The sequence below is a fragment of the Stigmatopora argus genome, chromosome 13 (genome assembly GCF_051989625.1).
Source record: "Stigmatopora argus isolate UIUO_Sarg chromosome 13, RoL_Sarg_1.0, whole genome shotgun sequence".
Taxonomy (NCBI): Eukaryota; Metazoa; Chordata; class Actinopteri; order Syngnathiformes; family Syngnathidae; genus Stigmatopora; species Stigmatopora argus.
The window spans coordinates 2,251,283-2,274,743 of record NC_135399.1 but is presented as its reverse complement, the minus strand read 5'-3'; the positions used below and the strand labels follow the sequence as shown (position 1 = coordinate 2,274,743).

The 23,461-nt window shown below is 42.6% G+C and overlaps 2 protein-coding genes across 12 annotated transcripts in view; one reads left to right on the top strand and one right to left on the bottom strand.

The window, feature by feature from the left end:
• Positions 1-23,461, top strand: part of fer1l6 (fer-1 like family member 6) — a 104,108-nt gene that overhangs the window by 55,973 nt on the left and 24,674 nt on the right. For 9 of the 11 annotated variants that reach the window (XM_077617257.1, XM_077617253.1, XM_077617259.1 and 6 more), the window contains 10 exons: positions 3,555-3,704; positions 3,789-3,896; positions 3,991-4,053; positions 4,221-4,319; positions 4,399-4,618; positions 8,415-8,503; positions 8,577-8,696; positions 8,791-8,836; positions 12,655-12,699; positions 12,882-12,985. In XM_077617257.1, the coding sequence (XP_077473383.1) occupies positions 3,555-3,704; positions 3,789-3,896; positions 3,991-4,053; positions 4,221-4,319; positions 4,399-4,618; positions 8,415-8,503; positions 8,577-8,696; positions 8,791-8,836; positions 12,655-12,699; positions 12,882-12,985 (1,044 nt within the window). The remainder of the gene's footprint in view (positions 1-3,554; positions 3,705-3,788; positions 3,897-3,990; positions 4,054-4,220; positions 4,320-4,398; positions 4,619-8,414; positions 8,504-8,576; positions 8,697-8,790; positions 8,837-12,654; positions 12,700-12,881; positions 12,986-23,461) is intronic. The other 2 variants (XM_077617254.1, XM_077617255.1) reach the window with 2 other exon arrangements.
• LOC144087014 (uncharacterized) lies at positions 14,142-18,259 on the bottom strand. The gene is made up of 2 exons (XM_077617277.1): positions 18,138-18,259; positions 14,142-17,611 (listed from the first exon to the last, which is right to left on the bottom strand). The coding sequence occupies exon 2, from the start codon at positions 15,862-15,864 to the stop codon at positions 14,881-14,883; it is 984 nt and encodes a 327-aa protein (XP_077473403.1). The 5' UTR covers positions 15,865-17,611; positions 18,138-18,259; the 3' UTR covers positions 14,142-14,880.

Below are 23,461 nucleotides of genomic sequence, written 5' to 3'. Positions count from 1 at the left end.
TGCGAGGATACACCTTCCACGGATGACCCCTCAGACCACGATCAGGTGCGGGCGTAAAGAAGAGATCGCAGGGCATGTTGTAGATACCGTGGAAGATGTTGTAGGCCAGTATCAGGTCCCCTCGCAGACGCCTAGCCTCAAGGGTCGGAAGATTGAGTCGCTGGCATCTTTCCTCATAGGACATTGAGCTGAGGCCGCGGACCATCCTCGTTGCAAGCCTCTGGACCCGCTCCAGATGCTGGATGTCCCTGGCGAGGTACGGTGATGCAGCTTGCACCCCATACTCGAGAATGGGCCTCACCAGGGAAACATACAGCCGAAGGAAGATGTCTGCGGTGATGATGGCAAAGGACCGGAACATCAGGAACAGCACTCCGCGAGCTTTGTTGGCTGATTGGATGCATTGGGCCGTTGGTTTGAAAGTGGCATCGACAATGATGCCCAGATCTTTGCACCGTTGAGATCGTTCCAGTTCCAGGCGTCCCGGTTCAAAATCGAGAGGTGCATCAGGAGGAGCCCCAATAGCCAAATGACTGCATTTAGTGATGTTGAGCTGCAAGTCCCACAGGTTCGACCATCTCCACACGTGATCAAGGCACCTACGCAGGTCCTCGAAGTCACTCCGGGAGCAACGAGCTTCACATCATCAGCAAAGAGGAGAACCCGCTGGGAGATGTGCTCTGGCAGGTCGTTGACAAACACCACAAACAACAGTGGTCCAAGAACGGAGCCTTGGGGGACACCGCTGGGGGCGTTGTGAGTCTCCGAGAGTATGCCGTTGACTTGAACTTGAAAGGTGCGGCCAGCCAAAAACGCATCAATCCACCTCACGACCGCTGGGTGAATCGCATACGCTTCCAACTTGCGGAGTAGCAAGCGATGGTTGACCGAATCAAACGCCTTGGCGAAGTCCAGGAAGACCAGGTCGGCAATTTGTCGATCGTCCATTAATTGAGTGACCCATTCCTCCATCATCAGCATGTTGGTGAGGCAGGATCTCTTGGACACAAAGCCATGTTGACTATCGGAGATCACCGCTGCGTTCTGGAGATGGGCCATCATGGACGTTTTGATGATAGATTCGAAAATCTTGCAGATCACTGAAGTGAGGGAGACCGGTCGGTAATTCAACGGGTCTTCTCGGTCTCCTTTCTTGTAGATAGGGCAGATGACGGCCCGTCTCCAGTCTTCGGGGATGTCACCTGATTGCAAGGACAGTGTGAAGAGATAAGCGAGGGGAAGTGCTATGGTCGGAGCGAGTGCCTGGAGGACCCTCGGGTGAATACCATAAGGACCATGGCTTTTAGTGGCGTCCAGACACATCAAGGCTCGGTAGACTTCAGGAGGTGTAATGGCAACTTCAGTCATTGGGGGAACATCCTGAGCAAATGGAGGTCCTGGTCGCCCATCATCGACTTTGTAAATGCCTAAATGCCTGCGAACACCCGAGCAAAAAGAGAACGTTGCCCCTCTGCATCCGTGACACCGACTCCATCAGCATCCTTGAGTTTAACCACTTGATTGTGTATCCGTTTGTTGGCTTGAACATGGGCAAAGAAGCGTTTGGGGTTTGCACGTGATGACTGCGCTAACCTCAGTTCATAATTGCTCCGCTCTTGCCTTTCAGTGAACACTGCTCTATTACGTTGCTGCTTGTAGACCTCATATGCTGCCGCCGTGCCTCGTTCCTGGAAAGTACTCTGGTCAGATGAAACCAAAATCATACTTTTTGGCCACAATGCAAAATGGAATGTTTGGCGTAAAACCAACACAACTCATCACCCTGAACACACCATCCCCACAGTCAAAAATAGTGGTGACAGCCTCATTGTTTGGGCATGCTTTTCTTCAGCAGGGACAGGGAAGATAGTTGAAATTCTTGGTATGATGAATGGAGCCAAATACAGGACCATTCTGAAAGAAAACCTGTGAGTCTACAGAAGACCTGAGACAAAGATGAAGATTTGTCTTCCAACAGGACAATAATCCAAAACAAAAAGCGAAATCTACAATGGAATGGTTAACAAATAAACATATCCATGTGTTAAAATGGCCAAAGTCCAGATCTGAATCCAATCGAGAATTTGTGGGGAGAGCTGAAGACTGCTGTTCACAAATCCCCTCCATCCAACCTCACTGAGCTTGAGCTTTTTTGCAAGGAATCATTGGCAAGAATTACAGTATCTTGACGTGCAAACCTGATAGAGACATACCCCAAGCGAGTTGCAGGTGTAATTGCAGCAAAAGTTGGCGCTGCAAGGGGGCCAAATAATATTGCACGCCCACCCCATTTTTCAGGTTTTAAATGTAGGTATTTCAGGTTGTTTGGTGATTACATGAATCTTAAAAGTTTAAAAAATATATAGTAATGAATGTGCTAAAAAAAAGGGTAGCCCCACGGTAAATGGTTACCGCCTCTGCTTCACAGTTCTGGGATCGAACCAATCGAACCATCGACCTATGAGGCCGAGACGAGGTGCATTGTGTGGAGTTTGCATGTTCTCCCTGGGCTAGCGTGGGTTTTTTCTGGGTACTCTGGGTGTTGGTCTCACATCCAAAACATGCAGATTAGGTTGGTTGAACAGTCTAAATCGCCCCTATGTATGATTGTGAGCATGAATGGTTGTCTGTCTCCTTGTGCCCTGCGATTGGCTGGCCACAGATTCAGGTTTCTCCCAACCTGGTGCTTGGTGCTGAGATAGGCTCAAGCGACCGTTGTGAAGATAAGTGGTTCAGAAAATGAATGAATGAATGTGCTCAAGAAATTAACATAAAATATTTTTTTAATTTAATTTTAAAATGACAAGCAAAATTAGATAAGATTTTTCTGAAATTTTCAGTGTGAGTCACTTTACAAAGTGTCAGGTTCATCATGAGACATTCCCAAATTCACACACAAATAAAGAGGAAAAGACAGTCTTCTCGAATTTTCACTTGCAAGGGGAACGGCCGGTGAGAAAACTTCCTAATTCCATTCTGACCTTACACATCTTTTCTGTTGTTTTATTACATTCAAGGGCCCTGATTACATGGATGTCTAAACTCTAAGGGAAGGGGTGAAAATACAAGTGAGATGTCTGAGCGTGCATGTGCGTTGATACGTGTAGTCGAAGCAGACGAGGACTGAAGTGTCAGGAAGCCTGTTGTGGATGCAGGTGCAGTTCACAGACTAGATTCCCAGCACTGCAAGGCATTCTGCTCCTCTGTTTTTTTTCTGGTCCCAGCAGTCCAAGGCGTTTTGGCTTCTCTTTGTTTATTCTAACCGAGGTTTTGAGGAGCAAAGCTTTTATTTTGTTGCAAGCAAGTATAGTGCTAATAAAGATGAGCAAAGCAAGTTTAATAGTATGGCCAAGCGTATTCTTTGTTGGAAGCAAATTTATAATAATATTAGAAAAAAAAATCTGGACACAGTCACACCATCGTGCAATGATAAGGTGATGGTACGCCTTTACGCCATTACACAATTAGTAATAATTTGTCATTTGTAAACCTTTACTACTTAGATATATGCTTCCACAGCTCTCAGAACAATGTTCACAAAATGTTATCTGTAGGGCAAGGCGGAGTACTTGGGGGCCACAGTGGCATCACCTAAAGTTTTCCTGCTCTCCGACCCATACATGCCTCCTAAGCTGCAGTACAGTTCATTACACCATGCCAGCCAATCAGGAGGAGAGCTGCTGTCCGCCTTCGAGTTGGTGCAGGTCTGCCAATCCGTCGCTTGCTGTTGCCTTTCCATGAAACACATGAATATGAGTCAATGGTGAATTACACTGGTATGTGATTAGATTCCAACGTCCGGCGAGCTGAACCTACCTCTCATAAAGGAACAGGAAGGAGGCGTCTACGCACTGCCTGACAATATTAGACCTGTTCTCAGTACATACAGACTGGAGGTGTCTCCTTCAAACTTATGTCATTTACACAATGCATGCTTTTCATCAAGTCGAGTATTATCACTCCTGTGTGTTCTATATTTTTCTTTGCTAGGTGTTATTTTGGGGTCTACGAGAACTTAAGAAGGTTCAGTTACTGTCTGTGGATCGCCCACAGGTACACATATTTTTATTTTCATATTTTCCATGTAATCAGAATATTTCTATGTTGTAATATTGTATTGTCATAAACATTATTAAATGCTGTAGATCACATTGATGCTAAAACCATCATTTGAAAACACTTTCACAAATCAAGCAAAGTAAATTATAATTTGCTTGCAGGTATTCATAGAATGCGCTGGAAAAACGTTGTGCTCTTCTGTCATTCACCGATACAAATCCAACCCCAACTTCACCAGACTAGTTGACACTATGGAGATGGTCTATACATTTTTTTTCATCTCTTCTTGTTTTCGATCTCCAGTGCACAAATTCAACATTAGTAATTCTTCTCCTTTAGGAGTTACCTGAGAATGAGCACCTTCATCCTCCACTCAGCATCACAGTTGTGGACTGGAGGGCTTTTGGTCGCAGTACACTTGTTGGAACCCATGTTATAAACAATCTGATGACCTTAAAATACATTGCCCCACTGGCCTTGCCTGCTCCTGCACTACCTGCAGCCTCGTCCATGCCAGGACCACAAGGAGATGGTAATAGTCAAGAAAACCTCAAGTTAGGTTTGTGTTGGTTTTGATGTCAACTCTCCTGTTCAATCTTTTTGTCAAGTTTCGTGGATAGTGAGCGTAGAAGGACCCAAACCCAGAGAAACAAGCAAAGACAGGGAGTAATGTGCAAAAATAATAAATCATAAATATTCTCATAAAATAAATACTTCGAAATCAAATAACAAAATCAAACTTGACGGGGAGGACGTGGGAAACAAGGATCATAGGACATGGACATGAGCATAAGAAACCTAGATGATCCAACAAGGACTGACAAATACACAGGATTTAAATAGAGACATGGGTTGATGAGACAGTCAGAAACACCTGGGTCACACAAGAGGCAGCAAGCAGGAGATACACCAGGAGTGGGGAAACAACTGGGGAACTCAATGGGCAATCACAGGGTCAGGTCACATGGGGAAAAAACACGACAAAACGAATCCTGAACATAACCCCCCTCTGAAGGGACGGATTCCAGACGTCCCACATAAACAATACAAAACAAGAAATCCCAAACTGGAGAAGAGGGTGCAGAGGGGTCCCGAAGCATAGTCTGGTGGACGTCGGGGTTGGTGTGGCCAGTCTGGCAATCATCCAGTCCGGGCCAAAAGTAGGAAGCGGGCTGGCTGGTCCGGCGGTCATCCAATCCGCCCACGAGGATATCACAGGTTGACTCGCCCTGAACGGTTTCCGGAGGGTCGACTGCGATGCCACAGGTCGCCTCATCCTGAATAGTCACCTGATCGGTCTACGGACGGACGACGACGATTTTGCAGGTCGCTTTACCCTGAACGATCTCTGTAGGAGCGACGGCGATTCCGCAAGTCGCCTTGCTCTGAACAGTCTTCTGAAAGCATGATGGCTCGCAGGCCGCCTCGCCCTGGAAGCCTGACGGCTCGCAACCTGCCTCGCCCTGTAAGCATGATAGTTCGCAGGCCGCCTTGCCTTGGAAGCATGATGGCCCGTAGGCATCAGAGCCCCATCATCCAAGTTGCCGCCGTCAGGACCCCCGTCGTCCAAGTTGCCGCCGTCTAGCAGGATGGGCGCTTGAGAATGGGACGCCAAGATTGGAACTCGTGGGGGAGAGGAAAGTACTCAGCAGGTGCGTGATGGGCAGGCTGTTGTTGGCGTTCACGCCGATGGCTTCCCGCTGGGTCCATAGATTGGTCGAATTGTTCTGTCAAGTTTTGTGGACCGTGGGGCGTAGTAGGACCCAATTGCAAGGGAAGCAGGCAAAGACAGGGATTAGTGTGCACTAACAAAAACTTTCATTACTGTGGGAAGATGAGAATAACGACTTGGGCAATCACAGGGACAGGTCATACATGGGGAAAAAACATGACAAAACAAATTCCTAACATCTCACTTTTGTCTCTTTCTTGTATATTAATATTCAGTTTTTTCATTATTCTATTTTTCTTCCATAATTGGTGATAATACACCTTACATTCAATTCTTTGTTGTTTCTCAGTTTACATATACTGTAAATGAAAAGATTGAAACATTTTATTTCACTCGATGTCAAATCCATTTTAGCAGAGTACTGAGAGTGAATACACAAGTTTATAAATTCATTTGACGTATTGTAAATTTAAAACCCCAAAATGGATATATATATATATATACACACATACATATATATATGTATGTACAGACGCTCCCCTACTTACGAACATACGACTTACGAACAACGGTACATACGAACATGTCTGCAAATTGCGTTTATGTCGAAAAATGTTCGTAAGTTCGATTTTGTATTTTTTTCCGAGTAGTGCTTCTTTCCGCCGCTAATACCGACGCCTGGCGCTGTGAGGGCTCAGCTCACCCAGCATCTACCTTCTTCTGTCCAATTCGTTGCAATGCGGAAGTGCTTGAACGTATCTCCAGTGCGCAAAGAACCTTTTTCATTTGTATCATTAAATATCTCGTGCATCCATTATTGAATATGGTTGGTAAAAAGCGAAAGGCTTCTATTGAGGGAGTTGCAAGGAAGAGGCAAGCCATTTCATTTGAAACGAGTGGCAATAATAACGAAGCTTGATGCGCGTGAGAGTGGTGAGCGTTGCACATATACAACTTGAATTGTTCGACCGTCAGTACCATTTATAAACAGAAAGATCGAGCAGCAGGACCCAAATATTGAACGTTGCACAAAGTTTGCAAATCAATTGAATGATGCCATACAGTGCTACTGCATCATTTATGATGAAAAAAAGAACACTGTGCAATCGTCGTTAGATCGCTTCTTTCGGCCAGTTTCTAATACATAAATCTCTCTCTCTATACAGTACTGTACATATTCTCTCCATTTTATTAAATGTTTTTTTCAGTACAAACCAATGCGTGTTACTTATACAAGCCTTAAACATACAAATGCACTTATATAAACCTTCTGAATCAACTTACAAACAAATTCAACTTATGAACAATCGCTCGGTACCTAACTCGTTCGTAAGTAGGGGAGCGTCTGTATGTATGTATGTATGTATGTATATATATATATATGTATATATATATATATATATATATATATATATGTATATATATATATGTATTTATATATGTATGTGTGTGTGTATATATATATATATATATATATATATATATATATACATACACATACATATGTATGTCAGTGGTGGACCGTCTTTGCTGGCCTTAAAAAATATCTGAATCACAGACTGATGTTAATTATGTTTTGCCCATGAATACTTATTAATAATTCCAAATTGTCTGTCAGCTTCCTTTCATTGCTTTTCCTCTGGTTGCGCTGCTTCCAGATGTGTTTTCATATTTAATCATCTAACCAATCACATTTCAGCTATTTGTTGCCAGCGTCAGAAATCTGCTTTGAGGCCTTCACAATCAGTTCTGCAGGCTCTGCTGCATAAAACAAGCATCGATAAAACTGTTGCTTTAACCAATCAGATTTCGAGTTGGCGACACCAATGCCTTCTCGCAGGCATAGGGATACGTCATTGCCTTCTCGCAGGCGTAGGGATACGTCATCGCTTTCACCAACTATGATTGGCTAGTGATAGAGTGGATTAGCCAGAGCTACCAAACTGTATCTGGAGCGAGCTGCACAAGCAAATATATTGTTGTGTTGATTTAATAGCAGTTTTGTAAACCCGCAATGGCTGAAGGAGGAGAAGAAATTTATTTGTTTGCAGATTTACTGTCAAAGCCATTTTCAAGACGGAATTTTCAAGAAAAAAAAGCTGGACATCATTAAGAAAGGTTGGACAACTCCGAAGCAAGCAAGCCTCTCACAACCGGGAACGAACATTTTCAGCACTAAATCGAATAAAAACGTATGCCAGAAATACGACAGGACATGCTCAACTTTCAGCATTAGCTTTGATGGCGATAGAAAAGAAGGAGGAAAGAAAGGAGGGTGGATATTGTGTACAGGTATAAAGGATTTTTGGTGAGTAAAATATGGCTATATTCCTAAATAATATTTCAATTGTATGAGGTTATTATTGATGATTTTTTACGTGCCGCAGCTGTAGCTGCAGTAGAGGTTTTATAGCAATAAAATAGTTTTTGAGGGTTGGATTGATTCAGACAGTTGTAGGCGTAGGTAGGAAATTCACGGACCGCCACTGATAAATGTATATACTGTATATATGTATATGTGTATATGTGTAAATGTGTGTGTGTACTGGTGGTTATTTTTGTAAATGTTGTGGAATTTTTTTCCCTTACAGTATACATTTCTTTTGTGGATGTTTTGCATAGCATATAAAAATATGCAACTTTTTAAAATTAATTACAAATATGTTTTTATATTATTCATTAGAAATAAGCTCTAATGTGACATCAACTCCTGACATTGTCATCACAGTTGAGCAATCGACTTTGGAAAAGACAACACCCACAAGTAATAAGGTGATCCCGATAAACACAGTTGTCATTGCTTTTCTTTGTCATGTTGAAGTAAAGAATGTTTTTTTGTTTGCAGGAGAGCCGTAAAAAGAGCAACCGACGTTCCACCAAGCGAAGGAGGAGGACCATCGCGGACGAGTCAGCAGAGTGTGTCATTGACTGGTGGTCTAAATATTACGCCTCTCTGGAGAAACAAGTATAGTAGAGTGCAAATTTGTGAATCGGCATTTGCAAATCCAGTTATTCTTGGATTTTTATTTCTGAAATAAATGGTGTTGTTTTACTTCCAGACCAAACACACAGACAATTCTCCGTTCCCTCAAGTCTTTGAAAAAGGTAAAATCTTGTTGAATCTTGGGTGGCAGTTTCCAGGCTGGAAGTTTTGATTTGGTTGGTTTCTGGAATATTATTTTGGTTGTCAAAGGTCGCTTGAAAAGGAAGCAAGGGTAAAAGCAGTGAAACTTCTCTTAAGGGAGTGCAGTGCGCAAGTATGAAAGTTAGCGTTAAAAAAAGCATAGCCATGTGAACCAAGTGCAGTTGTACTTCTACTTACGAAATTAATTGGTTCCAGAACTTTTATTGTAAGTTGAAAAAGTAGAACAATACTTTATATGTAAATTCTCTAATTCGTTCCATGGTACTCACAAAACTAAACCCTATAAAATTTGTCAAAGTGTCCCAATTTTGTAGGAAAGATGTAAAGACGAGAGAAAATGATCATAAAATTATTTAATACGCCACTAAAATGAATAATAAACATGCAAAATCTATTCGTGTTGAAGCACAGGTGCACAAGTGTCAGGAAGCTAACATTTGGCAAAAGAGACAGAGAGCACATGAACACATGAACACATGCACACACATATCTAATAAATATAAAATAAATAATTCAAAAAAACATTACATTGAATTTTCAATCTTTTTCACTAACAATTTATGATTTGTTTGGCACCTAATTTTTCACCCGTTTTATTTATCGCCACTGCTTCTTACCTGTTTGGGTTTAAGTTCCCCTTCGGCAGTGTTTGCTGACGGACGTTTTGAGAAAAAGAGACCTAAAGACAATTGCGTTTGAACACTTATAGTAAAAAAAATCTCCCCCATTATTTTTCTCATTTGTGCTGTTGGAATGGTAGCTGCTTCCTCCTCAGCCGCCTTCTCATTGAATTCTTCATGTATTGCCGAGCACTGCGTTAATTCTTGCTGCGTTGAAAGTTCGTTATGGTGCCCCTTCGACCAACTCGTCTCTGTGCTCTTTACCACCCGCGGAATAATTTCGCACACCGGATGCTGTGGTTCAGGTTGAGGCTCGACTGCCAGTCCGTCGAAGGCAGTCAGCCACAGCTTCCTCCAAGCGTACCGTATTTTCACACCCATAAAAGGTGATAGGGCGCAGTCTCATTTGCGGGTATATTTTCAGTTTTTTGTCAATACATTGGACGCTTCGTACGATAAGGTGCTAGCATGACACTAGGCTAGCATATGTTATGCTACCCACTAGCGTACCTATGTTATGCTAGCCGCTAGTATATGTTAGGCTAGGCACTAGCGTGTTTTTTAAAGACAGCACGAGCAAAACTAAATTTGATAATGCTTTATTGAGGTAAAATGTACACTCTGATATAAAGAGTTGGCGTTGAACATGCTAGGCTCAACTGTCAGTCAGAGTTGTGTATTCCGGGAACTTGGTTCCAGCTTTGGCGAATGCTCGAATAGTGCTCGCCCAAGCCTTTGATTCTCCTCGCTGTTATATCGGCATTGACAACTCATTTCAAAACGTCACGTAACTCGTGCGACGCTGCCTGCCCGACCTACAATGTTGCCCGTCCATTAGCAAAGCTGTTAAATTGTGTTCAGTCCATTTTCCAAGCGTTCACACCAACATTGTGTTGTCATTCACGTCAGGCATTTTCTCGGTATAGCTCTAATATGCTGTTTCTTTGAGTATTGAGAGTGTTTTTGAGGGTTAAAAGCGCTGCAAGCACATGGAAGTCAAATGCGGAAGTCAAATACCTTGCCACTCCCCTGGGATATTTTGAGTGGATTTACCATAATGCTTGGAATGCGCAGGGAGGCTATTTTTAGGGTGAACATCCGCTGGGTTGATCGCAATAAGTAGTGTGCCGGCAAGAAATAAAACCAGTCACTCAAGCGGTCAGGGCCATACAAAAATTGAATTTAGCGCACCGACCGATTGGGTGCATCGGCCATTTTAGAGAAAATTCTAGACTTTTAAGTGCGCCCTATAGGTGTGAAAATACAGTAAGTTCAAACACGCAACGACGAACAGCGGTCAAACGGACATAAGAGAATCTTGAAACCAGGAGTTTTTATTATGATCCCAGTAGAGTGTAGCGAGATGTAAAGTGAGAATCAATGCATCCGCGAAAATTTCTAAATAAAATAAAACATATGGGAAATATATTGACGTTTGGGGGATTTCGAATCTTGAGGCACTCATTTGCATATAGAAAGCTTTCATAACCTGAAAATTTGGACCTGGAAACAATCATAAGTAGAGGTACGACTGTATTTGCAATACAGACGCTCCCCTACTTACGAACATTCAACTTACGAACAACGGTACATACGAACATGTCTGCAAATTGCGTTTAAGTCCAAAAATGTTCGCAAGTCCAATTTTGTATTTCGGGCCTTTTTCGGAGTAGTACTTCTTTCCGCCGCTAATACCGACGCCTGGCGCTGTGAGAGCTCAGCTCACCCAGCATCTACCTTCTTCTTCGTTGCAATGCGGAAGTGCGTGAATGTATCTCCAGTGTGCAAAGAACCTTTTTCATTTGTATCATTAAATATCTCATGCATCCAATATTGAATATGGTTGGTAAAAAGCTAAAGGCTTCTATTGAGAGAGTTGCAAGGAAGAGGCAAGCCATTTCATTTGAAACGAGTGGCAATAATAACGAAGCTTGATGCGCGTGAGAGTGGTGAGCGTTTCACGGGCATTGAATCGTTCGACCGTCAGTACCATTTATAAACAGAAAGATCGAGCAGCAGGACCCAAATATTGAACGTTGCACAAAGTTTGCAAATCAATTGAATGATGCCATACAGTGCTACCGCATAATTTATGATGAAAAAAAGAAGAAAACTGTGCAATCGTCATTAGGTCGCTTCTTTTGGCCAGTTTCTAATACATAAATCTATCTCTCTCTCTACAGTACTGTACATATTCTCTCCATTTTATTAAATGTTTTTTTTTTCAGTACAAACCAATGCGTGTTACTTATACAAGCCTTAAACATACAAATGCACTTATATAAACCTTCAATATACTTATATCGGCCTTAAACATAAATTATAATACAAAATATAGCACTGAATCAACTTACAAACAAATTCAACTTATGAACAATCGCTCGGAACCAATTGCGTTCGTAAGTAGGGGAGCGTCTGTACCACTAAAAAACAACATTGTGCTTTGAAATTCTAAATGAATCATATTAACAAAGCTACCTTCACAATGATAAAAATATAATTGATGCGCAGGGAGATATTAAACTGTAGTCAATTTATACAAGTAATAGATCGAAGATTGATGTCCCTCGAGGGTGCCGTTTTTTTAATGGTTATAATAGCTAGTATTCTACAATGTTCTGTTTTAGGTCTCCTTTTATGTCATCATTACTCTTGTTGACTCATCTCATCTCCCATCTCATTTTCTGAACCGCTTTATCCTCATTAGGGTCGTGGGGGGTGCTGGAGCCTATCCCAGCTTACTTCGGACCAGAGGCGGGGGACACCCTGAATCGGTGGCCAGCCGATCGCAGGGCACAAGGAGACAGACAACCATGCACACTCACCCATACCTAGGGACAAATTAGAGTGTCCAATCAGCCAACCATGCATGTCTTTGGAATGTGGGAGGAAACCGGAGTACCCGGAGGAAACCCACGCAGGCCCGGGAGAACATGCAAACTCCACACAGATGGACATGACCTGGATTTGAACCCAGGACCCCAGAGCTGTGAGCCCGACGCGCTAACCACTCGCAGCACCGGGCCGCCCTCCTGTTGACTCCTCATAGTCAAATATTTTGGATGGAGGCTTCAATGATACCAAACAAGAGTAAAACTAATAATAGGTTTACCCAGCCATCTGTCTCATACCCACACACACACTTTTGTGCATTACAGCATTGCCGTACTGCTGCTTGCTCAGCGATGGAATAGAGTCTTTAGGTAAGGACATATGAGAAAATTAGAGTGATGTTAGCGTGTAGATAGTCATTCGGTCTTAGAGTATCCAAATTGATAGTTTAACATGTGGTGTAGTTCTGCTATGACTTGGTTTCTTTCCCCGCAGATAGAAAGTTTTTTTCCATCCCTTTCTCAAAACTGTACATTTGTTCATTTTCTGTTAGTGAGCAGTTCATCGGACGGCAACAAGAAAAAGAAACAGAAGGGAAAAGGAATGCAAGAGCAGACCCAGAACCTGAGTCTGCACTCCAAACTGGCCACCCTGCAGGTACTTTTATTCATAAAAAGAATGTCATTTTTCATTTGCAGTGATTGAAATCAGTGCCTATAAAGCCTATGCACCATATATAGAAACCAGGGGTCACCAGCTCTGGTCCTCGAGGGGACTTATCCAGTCTGTTTTTCATGCCTCCCTCATATGTTTGACATTTTGCATTGTAATCACACTTGCATGTTTTGCAGACATGTTTTACTGTTTGAGCAATACAACTGATAGGTTCACCAATAGGCATTCCCAAATGCCCGCACAAATAAAAGAGACAGGAGACTCATCTGTGGTTTTCTTGCAAGAGAGAATCGAACCGACCCCTCTTACTTAGTCCAAGTTCATTCTGGCGTTAGACGCATCTTTTTCCTGTTTATTAGCTTCAAGGATCAAGGACCCTAGTTACAATAGACATCTCAGCTCTCAAGGGAGGGGTGTGAAAATAGGAGTGAGAAGTCAATAGAAGTTTTAGCTCTCAAAACAAATGAAGGTCATGTTGAGCCGAAGGTTCTTCTCAGCATTCCAGCAGTCCAAGATGATTCGATCGTCATTTGTTTGGTCTAACTAAGGCGTAAGCATTTATATGGTTGCAAGCAGCTGTTCTAAAATGACTTTTCTAATGTTACTAAGCCAAGTAAAGCAAAGCGTTCTTCATTGCGAGCAAATATATAATAATGTAAGACTAATAAGCTAAATAAAGCAAAGCGTTCTTCATTGCGAGCAAATATATAATAATGTAAGACTAATAACCCTAACAACAACCATCGAGAGAAAAAACTATAGTTGAGAAAATATGAACAGACATGGAAAATTCAACTTTTATACTTCTAAAATTTGACCTCGAAAATTGCAATGAAAATTTTTCCTTTGGTGAATTAAAATCAGACAAAAAATAAAATGCATGGACATTCCTGTGAACCTCATCCAATTGTTCCCCTTAATGATTGCAATTCCTCTTATTAAGCGATAATAAACCGTACAAATGCAATGCGGCACATATTTACTCATATATAGCGCACGTAAAGGTCTAAAATTTTCCCCAAAGTGGACGCAATCCCCAATTAGTCAGTGCACCTTTTGTATGCACTAAATTCAAGATTCTGTAGATGTCGCTGTATGACACTCTATTCAACAGGGCAAACAATGCAATATCAATAATATAACATCCTTTCTATGACACTGTCCACGATAATGGTGGCCGAAGGTAGCATGCTAAATGCTATTCCATGTGCGTGACCCGAGACTCGCACATTCACGCCCGTAATTCAAAAGTAAATAAACATTAATAAACATTATCTCTTTTCTCACACGCTAAACAGTGTATATTACAAACCCCAAACTCAACCATCCTTTTAAACAAACAGCATACCTTGACACACGGGGAGAAATAATCAGAACAGTGATCCATTGTTGTTGTTTCTTCAATCCAACTTTTTACTGTAATGATTACCGATTCCCCCGTGCCTCAAGCTATTTGCTAAGACATCAATAATCGAATACCGATCTTTTTTAACATGTCCCTTTTTTTCCATATGGATCGAAGGATCAACAATCGAACACCGATACACACATTCAATCCAAACTCGTTGTGGATTCTCAACATTCAATCATTAATAAATCAAACACTGGCATGTCACACTCTCCCCCACAAAAACAAATGTCGTCCCGACATCAGTACATTCCAAATATCTTCCCCTTGTTGGTTGTTATTCTGAACAGTCTAGCGAACTTGTCATTTCACATCCTCTTCTGTAAGCTGATACTCATGAAAACTCCAGGCGGCAAGGGCCACAGTTCAAATATAATCCACAACTCGTACGGTCCACGTTCACTGGATGGAAACTGTAATCACAGTCGTAACAGTCCATGTTCGCATAATACATGTCACCCTTGTAGGCTCAAGGCTGTTGGAGTCCATACATAAAGGGTGGTTGAATGTAATATGGCTGCAGGTGTACTAACCAAGGAACCACTCCTGGTGCAGGGTAAGCAGGTAGCAGCTGATGTGGTGACTGAGTACTATAACAGGAGGGGACACCAAGCTGATCATAGGTCGTTCGTCGTGGTGGATGTCTCTCCCTTCTTGGCCGTTCATAAGTCAACGCCTCAGGTTCATTCACAGCGGTTGGCGGAGAGGTCTCTGATAAATGATCATCACGAGGATCTTCAACAGCCAGATTTGTTCCCTCACCAGGCAGGTCCTCCAGCTGATAGTCATCTTCTGCTTGTACTGGTCCGGAAGCAGGGCCCTTCACTTCAAGTCTCTGATTCGCTGGCAGTGGCCTGTGCTTAGACTCCATCCCTTGGGCATCTCTCTCATTTAGCACCTGGAGGGGCTTGTAGTGAAAGTCATCTTCGTAACCACTGTCTTGGTCTGTCTCTTGAAGATGAGATACCGGCTGCTGTTTATTTCTCTCCATACTCTTGTCAATTTTTCCTCCTTCTGGTGTCAGGTTTTTTATCAGGGTGCGCTCTCCTGGTTGTAGCACGGAGCTCCTCACTTTGGTGTCATAGTGCTTTTTACCTCGTTCTGCAGCTTTTCGTACACTCACGGTGGCAATGGTGTACGCCTCCTCCATCCCTTGTCTCCCTTTCTCCACTTTGGCCTTGTATAACTCCAGCTTGTCAGCTTTGATTGCACGTTCTCTCAGCGCATCCAGTTCATCGCGATAGGCGCGGGCTGCACGGGCGTCTACGAGCAGCTTCAAATTATCCTGCTGGAGCCTCTTTATTTTTTCCTCCATGTTTTCCTGCTTGTGTCTGTTGTCCAGCAGTTGTTCATTCCTCTCTTCTAGCTCTTGTCTAAGTCGTCTGATCTTTGCCTTTGAATCGTCAAGTTCCACCATCAGGTGTTGCTGAGTTCTCACCTGCTGCTGTTGCATGCTGGGAGGATTGACGATGGCCAGTGGACTGGCTGTGCCACAAAGCACACGAACCACACCTTCCCTTTCCTGAGTTAGCTCTGCTATAGTCTTCTTTTAGTGGTCTGCCTCCTCGGATTTTACATCCAGCTTGGAAATGTTCTCCACTCCCACACCGATAACAATGTGTGCACTTCACATCTCGCCCTCCCTGCCGACAAGCAAAACACCTTCTTGGGACATAAGCAGGGCGGCTAGTGTTCCAGGGGGGTGCTGGGGGCTTGCTGTAGTAATTTTGTTTTGCAGAAGGTGGCTGGGGCTCCCTAACTGGTCTTCTAACTGAAGGTGGGAGGTAGGACTGAGGCTGAAACATAGCCTGCTGTAGTGTCTCTTTGATCTGAGCTATTTCTGCACTGAGATCTTTAAGAGAAGCAACACTTGTCTTAAGTTCAGTCAACTCCGCTCGTACCTCACGGGACACTTTTGGTTTTTCTTCTCCAGGGCAATTGGTAGGTCGTAGTCCTTCTGACTGCACCTTGCTAACATGTGTCGCTGCCTGTGGGGTACTAAACTTCTTTTTATTTCTCCTTTCCGTTTCATTAGCACAGGCTACATTTAACCGCTCTAGCAAAAGCTCATCTGAAGTCTTACAGTTCAGGAAGAGAGGCTGCATATCTACTCTAACACTGTCACTCTGGAGACCAGTGAGTATCGTGTGCAAGCACATACGCTGGACTAAACTTTGGTTGTACTGGATTCCTGATTCTGATTCTCGAGATGCAAACAGTACCTTCTGCCTAAGGACTAAGACTCGCATTAAGAAACTTTGAGGAGTCTCTTTGATATGCTGCACTTCTGAAGCTAACTGCACATAGAGGTCGGTAGCACTCCTTTCCTGAAAATGAGCGCGTAGGATGCGTTTGAGTGTGGGAAGAGTGAGGTTAGGTTTTTCTTCCAAGTAATTACGTAGCTGCAAACTGTGGGAGATAGCCCTGATAACTGCATCAATGATTTACACATCTATTCAGTCCATTTCCAATTTGATGAACAAGGCTGGAAAATGTCAGCTTGTCCCTCTGGCCTGGTTCACCTATTTGGCCGGCAATTTTGAAGTCCTTGCGCCAGTATGAGCTTGGCTGGGGCTGGGGAGACACCCCCCCTGAGGGTCCGCAGCATCTGGTAGCTGGGGCAAAGTTATTGGAGTCTCTTCCAATCTTGATCCTTGCTTTTCGTTTTCATCTCTTTTGACTTCATGCTTCATATCTGATATTTTCTCTTTCAGTTTCAACAATTCAGACATGCCTTCATCCTCTCCTTCCTATAGTTCTTCTCTTTCTAGGTACTTCACAATGTGAGCCACTAATGATAGACGCGATTTCCGTTTAACACTTCTTAATATGTTAAGAAAATCGCATATTTCCAGTAGGTTATTTTCCGTCAGGTTGTTCAATGTTCCTAACACCTCTTCGAGTAACTGGTCCATTTTGTTGACGATGTAGGAGTTCTGTTGACTGTACAGGAGTGAACTCTGAACTGGCACGTCTTTACTGTCCCTCTGATGATCTCATATTGGCCTCAGATGACAGGTACTCAACCGCCAACTTCCAGTTCTTCTTAAACAGCAACACCTCCTCTCACTGCCGTCTGCCTGGTTTGTAGTGTTTGGGGGGATTTAGCTGGCTCAGAATTCAGTGAGCAGGTCATGGACACTGGACATCTGAACAGCAATCCCAGCGGTGCCTCCAAAATGTTACACCCTGCATTTGATCTTGACACACAGGGAGAAATAATCAGAACAGTGATCCATTGTTGTTGTTTCTTCAATCCAACTGTTTACTGTAATCATCAACACAAAAACCCATAACATACAATTACACCCATATATATATACATTATCAACACGTTAGAACCCAAAACATAATGTACAATTACACCTATATATATATGCAACACTTTAGAAGCCAAAACACAATGCACACACACACTCGTTCAACACACGGTCATAACTTGTTATATCTTTTCCTTTTACAACTTCTCATCTATTCAACAGAGCAAACAATGCAATATCAATAATATAACATCCTTTCTATGACCGTTATAGACACTGTCCACGATAATGGTGGCCGAAGGTAGCATGCTAAATGCTATTCCATGTGTGTGACCATAGACTCGCATATTCACGCCCGTAATTCAAAAGTAAATAAACATTAATAAACATTATCTCTTTTCTCACACGCTAAACAGTGTATATTACAAACCCCAAACTCAACCATCCTTTTAAACAAACAGCATACCTTGCCGCACACAGGGAGAAATAATCAGAACAGTGATCCATTGTTGTTGTTTCTTCAATCCAACTTTTTACTGTAATGATTACCAATTCCCCCGTGCCTCAAGCTATTTGCTAAGACATCAATAATCGAATACCGATCTTTTTTAACATGTCCCTTTTTTTCCCATATGGATCGAAGGATCAACAATCGAACACCGATACATACATTCAATCCAAACTCGTTGTGCATTCTCAACATTCAATCATTAATAAATCAAACACTCTAGCATGTCACACATGACAAAATTAGCAGTCGATGATGACGTTTTCGTCTGCTACCAGAGACCGGGACGATCTGGATTAGAGCCGAAATGGGTAAAATGAGATCGGTTTTACAAAAAACTACTTTAAAAAAAATTAACGTACAAAAGTTGCAATACGGCATACACGATCTGAAATGATAAAAAAACTGATAAAATACCGGAAAAATGTATAAGTTGACAGGTATGTATAAACATCCCTCCTTTTAGCCTTGTGTGTCCTAAAAAATGAAATGTAAACACTATGCTGGCCAGTCAGCGCAACATTCTTCCCCAGCCTTCTGCCTATTTTCCCAATATTATTTTCACATTACTTTCTCGTTCTTTAACTTCAATTTTTTTCACCGCAATCACCAATCAATCAGTAAAAATTTTAAACATACCATATTTACTCGCATATAAAGCCGCATTTGTGGGACAAAAAAATGATGGCTGAATCGAGGCTATGGCTTAAATGGGCGTAAAAAGATGATATGCACGAAACTGCAAAGTGAAAAAAACGAAACACCACACCCCATCACGCCATGACGCAAGACAATGTGGCTGATACGGTCATTTATTTCAAAATGGAGAAAAGATAAACACATAAAACGCTAAACAACATTTATTTTGACATCTATGTATGAAATTCCAAGAGAAAAAAATTATCTTGCATAAAAGGTGAAAAAAGTCAACCATAATTTCCCGCCGGCACAGTGACATTCATGACGAGATGGAGAGGCTTCCTTTATTGTGGATAAAAGATAAACAGTTAGCAGGAGATAGCATGACCGAGTCAACTATATGTGAAAAAGCCAGCGGAATTTACATGGATTTGATAACAACGAAAGGATCTGAAATCAAATCAAAAGCCTTTATTGTCATCATACACAGCTGCGTATAATGAAATTGGTGGTGCTGTTCCACAAAGTGCGTTTTCCCAGTAAAAAAAAACATAAATAGTAATATAAAAGTATAAAAAGTCACATCCCGGCTAGGTAAATTCTAAAATATTGCACAGTCTAAGATATTGCACATTGTTATTGCACACCCTGAAGTTATTGCACAGAAGGGATTGTGTGTCGTGCTAACGCAAGTTCAGAGTCCTGATGGCTATGGGAAAAAACTGTCCTTAAGTCTATTTGTCCGTGCTTTGTGAGACGTGTAGCGTCTGCCAAAGGGCAGCAGCTGGAACAGGGGGAGTCTTCAACACCTTCAGAACCCTTTAAAGCGAGTCACGGGTGGTTCGAAAAATTTAACAAAAGATCTGGAATACACTCTGAAATTAAACACGGGGAAGCAGCAAGTTCCAATTCGAAAGCCGTGGTGGAATTTATCAAGACATTTGCCTCGATTATCACCCAGGAAAGTTACGTCCCCCAACAAGTGTTAAACTGCGATGAAACTGGTCTTTTTTGGAAGAAGATGCCTAGGCGGACATTCATCATGGCAGAGGAGAAGGCACTACCGGGGCATAAACCTATGAAGGACCGCTTAACTCTAGCCTTGTGTGCCAATGCCAGCGGTGACTGTAAAATTAAGCCGCTGCTGGTGTACAATGCGTAGAACCCACGTGCTTTCAAAAGACAAAATATCTCGAAAGAAAAACTCCAAGTGATGTGGTGCGCTAATTCTAAAGCTTGGGTTACGCGTAATTTATTCACGTATTTGACAGAGAAAAGCCTGCCAATGAAATGTCTCCTGGTCCTCGACAATGCCCCTGGTCACCCTCCTGGTCTCGAAGAGGAAATTGTTGATGAATATAAGTTCATCAAGGTCCTCTATCTACCACTCAACCCCACGCCACTCCTCCAGCCCATGGACCAACAAGTGATTTCAAATTTTAAGAAATTGTACACGAAGTATTTATTCAAGAAATGCTTCGATGTGACAGATGACACAAACCTAACCCTTCGTGAATTATGGAAAGAGCACTTTAATATTGTCCATTTATTTGAAAATTATTAATGATGCATGGCAGGGTGTCACACAACGAACTCTTAATTCAGCATGGAAAAAAATTGTGGCCAGCTTCCGCTGAGAGAGACGTTGAAACAGCAGCCCCTGCTGTACAGGATGAACTCGTTGTCATGGATGATATCATGTCACTTGGAAATTCCTTGGGGCTGGAGGTTAACGAGGCAGATGTGAATGACCTAATCGCCGAGCACCACGAAGAACTCATGACACAGGATTTAATCGAGCTCCAGGAGAGTGAACATTTGTTGTGGGAACTCAGTAGCGAGGAGGAGGTCGAAGAGGGGGACCCCCTGGCTACAAAGGATTCAAAGACATGCTAGCGAAGTGGCAAGAGTTTTCGGATTTTGTAGAAAAGAGGCACCCTGACAAGCTGGCAAGTGGTCGCGCATTATAGTATTGTGAGGACATTTGTGCGCGTCATTTTCAAAATATTTTGAAGGGAAGGCAAAAACAAACAACCCTTGATGCGTTCCTTTTAAAAACTCCCGCTGAACGTCCGGGTGGAGTCAACCCGGAGAACAAAGGTAAAAAAAAAAAATTAGAATTCAGTTTTGTGTAAAGTTACATTAAACGTATGTTTGAGTGTGTCTGTATATATTAATCCAAGTTAATTTAAATTTGTTTGTTCTGTTACGAGTGCGTTGCCGTGGAAAGTCCCCCCTCTCTGTCCCTCTCTCTCTACCCTCCGCGAAATCCGTGTAATTTTAGTTCTATTAAACACATTTTATTACTATTAAACCAGTAGTTATGTGTTACTTTGTTAATAGATGGCGAATTAGAAGAAATAAAACATTTTTTCCAAAGCAATATCCTGTTTTTGGTGTTTTTTCAGAGGGTTGCAACAAATTAATTTGTTTTTAGTTCATTTCAATGGGAAACGTTCGTTCGAGTTACGAGAATATCGACATACGAGCTCAGTCCCGGAATGAATTAAGCTCGTATGTCGAGGTACCACTGTACATTGGCTTTTCATCACAAGTTCTATTTCATTAATCCAGTTTTCATCATCAATTGTCAATGAAGAAGGACTGGCACTCTTATTTCGGTACAGAACCCTGCAATACCCGTCAAGGGCCTGCACACCCTATTTTGAGGCCATCCTCTTTCTCTAATCAAAGGTCCAAATTGAGGCACCATACAAACCAGTTGTCTTCCAGCATGTTGATGAACACGCTGATATTTGTATTTTTTAAAATTTTGTCAAACATTTCACGATACTTAGTTTGTTCGAAACAGACAGTGACCAGCTCTACTCACAAAACAAACTGGCTTTCAACGCTCTTTTACACTCTCGTACTTTCTCTTCAAACAAATGCAACTTTCTATCTCTCTCTTGCATACTTTACACTTTGCTTCCGCAAAGACAATTAGCAAATTAACTTTCTCTTTTCTCTCTTGCTCTCTCTCACTCACTCTCTCTCTCACTCACTCTCTCACTCTCACTCTCACACTCACACTCACTCTCACTCTCACTCTCACTCTCACACTCACTCTCACACTCACTCACTCTCACACTCACTCTCACACTCACACTCACACTCACTCTCACACTCACTCTCACACTCACTCACTCTCACACACACACACCTCACTCACTCACTCACACACATCACTCACACACACACTCACTCACACACACATCACTCACACACACATCACTGACTCACTCACACATCACTCACTCACACACACATCACTCACTCACACACACATCACTCACTCACTCACACACATCACTCACTCACACACACACACATCACTCACTCACACACACATCACTCACACACACCTCACTCACTCACTCACACACACATCACTCACTCACATCACACTCACTCACTCACACACACTCACTCACACACTCACACACTCACACACTCACTCACACACTCACACACTCACTCACTCACACACACACACTCACTCACACTCACTCACTCACTCACCACTCACCACTGACTCACTCACTCACACACACACATCACTCACTCACACATCACTCACTCACTCACCCACTCACTCACCCACTCACTCACACACACATCACTCACACATCACTCACTCACTCACATCACACACTCACTCTCACACTCACTCTCACACTCACTCTCACACTCACTCACACTCACACTCACTCACACTCACTCTCACACTCACTCTCACACTCACTCTCACACTCACACTCACTCTCACACTCACTCTCACACTCACACTCACTCTCACACTCACTCACTCACTCACTCTCACACTCACTCACTCACACACACACACACTCACTCACACTCTCACACACACACTCACTCACTCACACACACACACACACATCACTCACTCACTCACTCACTCACTCACACACATCACTCACTCACACACACCTCACTCACTCACACATCACTCTCACTCACTCACTCACTCACACACACATCACTCACTTACTCACTCACTCACACACACATCACTCACTCACACACACATCACTCACTCACACATCACTCACACACACATCACTCACACACACATCACTCACACACACATCACTCACACGTCAACCTAAATAGCTCCCTTACGCATAGCACCAACGCTTCCCTCAAACTATTAGAATATTTTGGTTTAATCTTACCACATTACTATTATCACGTTCGCTATTAGGCATTCACAAATTCACGCACGAATAAAGAGGAAAAGACAGTCTTCTGGAATTTTCACTTGGAAGGAGAACAACCGCTGAGACAGCTTCCCAGCTCTATTCTGACCGTACAGATCCTTTCTGTTGTTTTATTACATTCAGAGGGCCCTGATTACATGGACGTTTCAACTCTAAAGGGAGGAATGGAAACACAAGTGAGACGTCTGAGCGTTTTTATCTGTGTGTGCATGTGTACTAATTCAGTCGTACCCAGTGGCGGGCCGTCAGGGCCTTCAAGGCCTTCTCTGCTGGCCTAAGAAATATCTGAATCATATTATATTTTGTCCATCAATACTTATTATTCCAAATGGTCTGTTAGCTTCCTTTCATTGCTTTTCCCCCGTGTTGCACTTCTTCCAGATGTGTGTTTTCATATTGAAG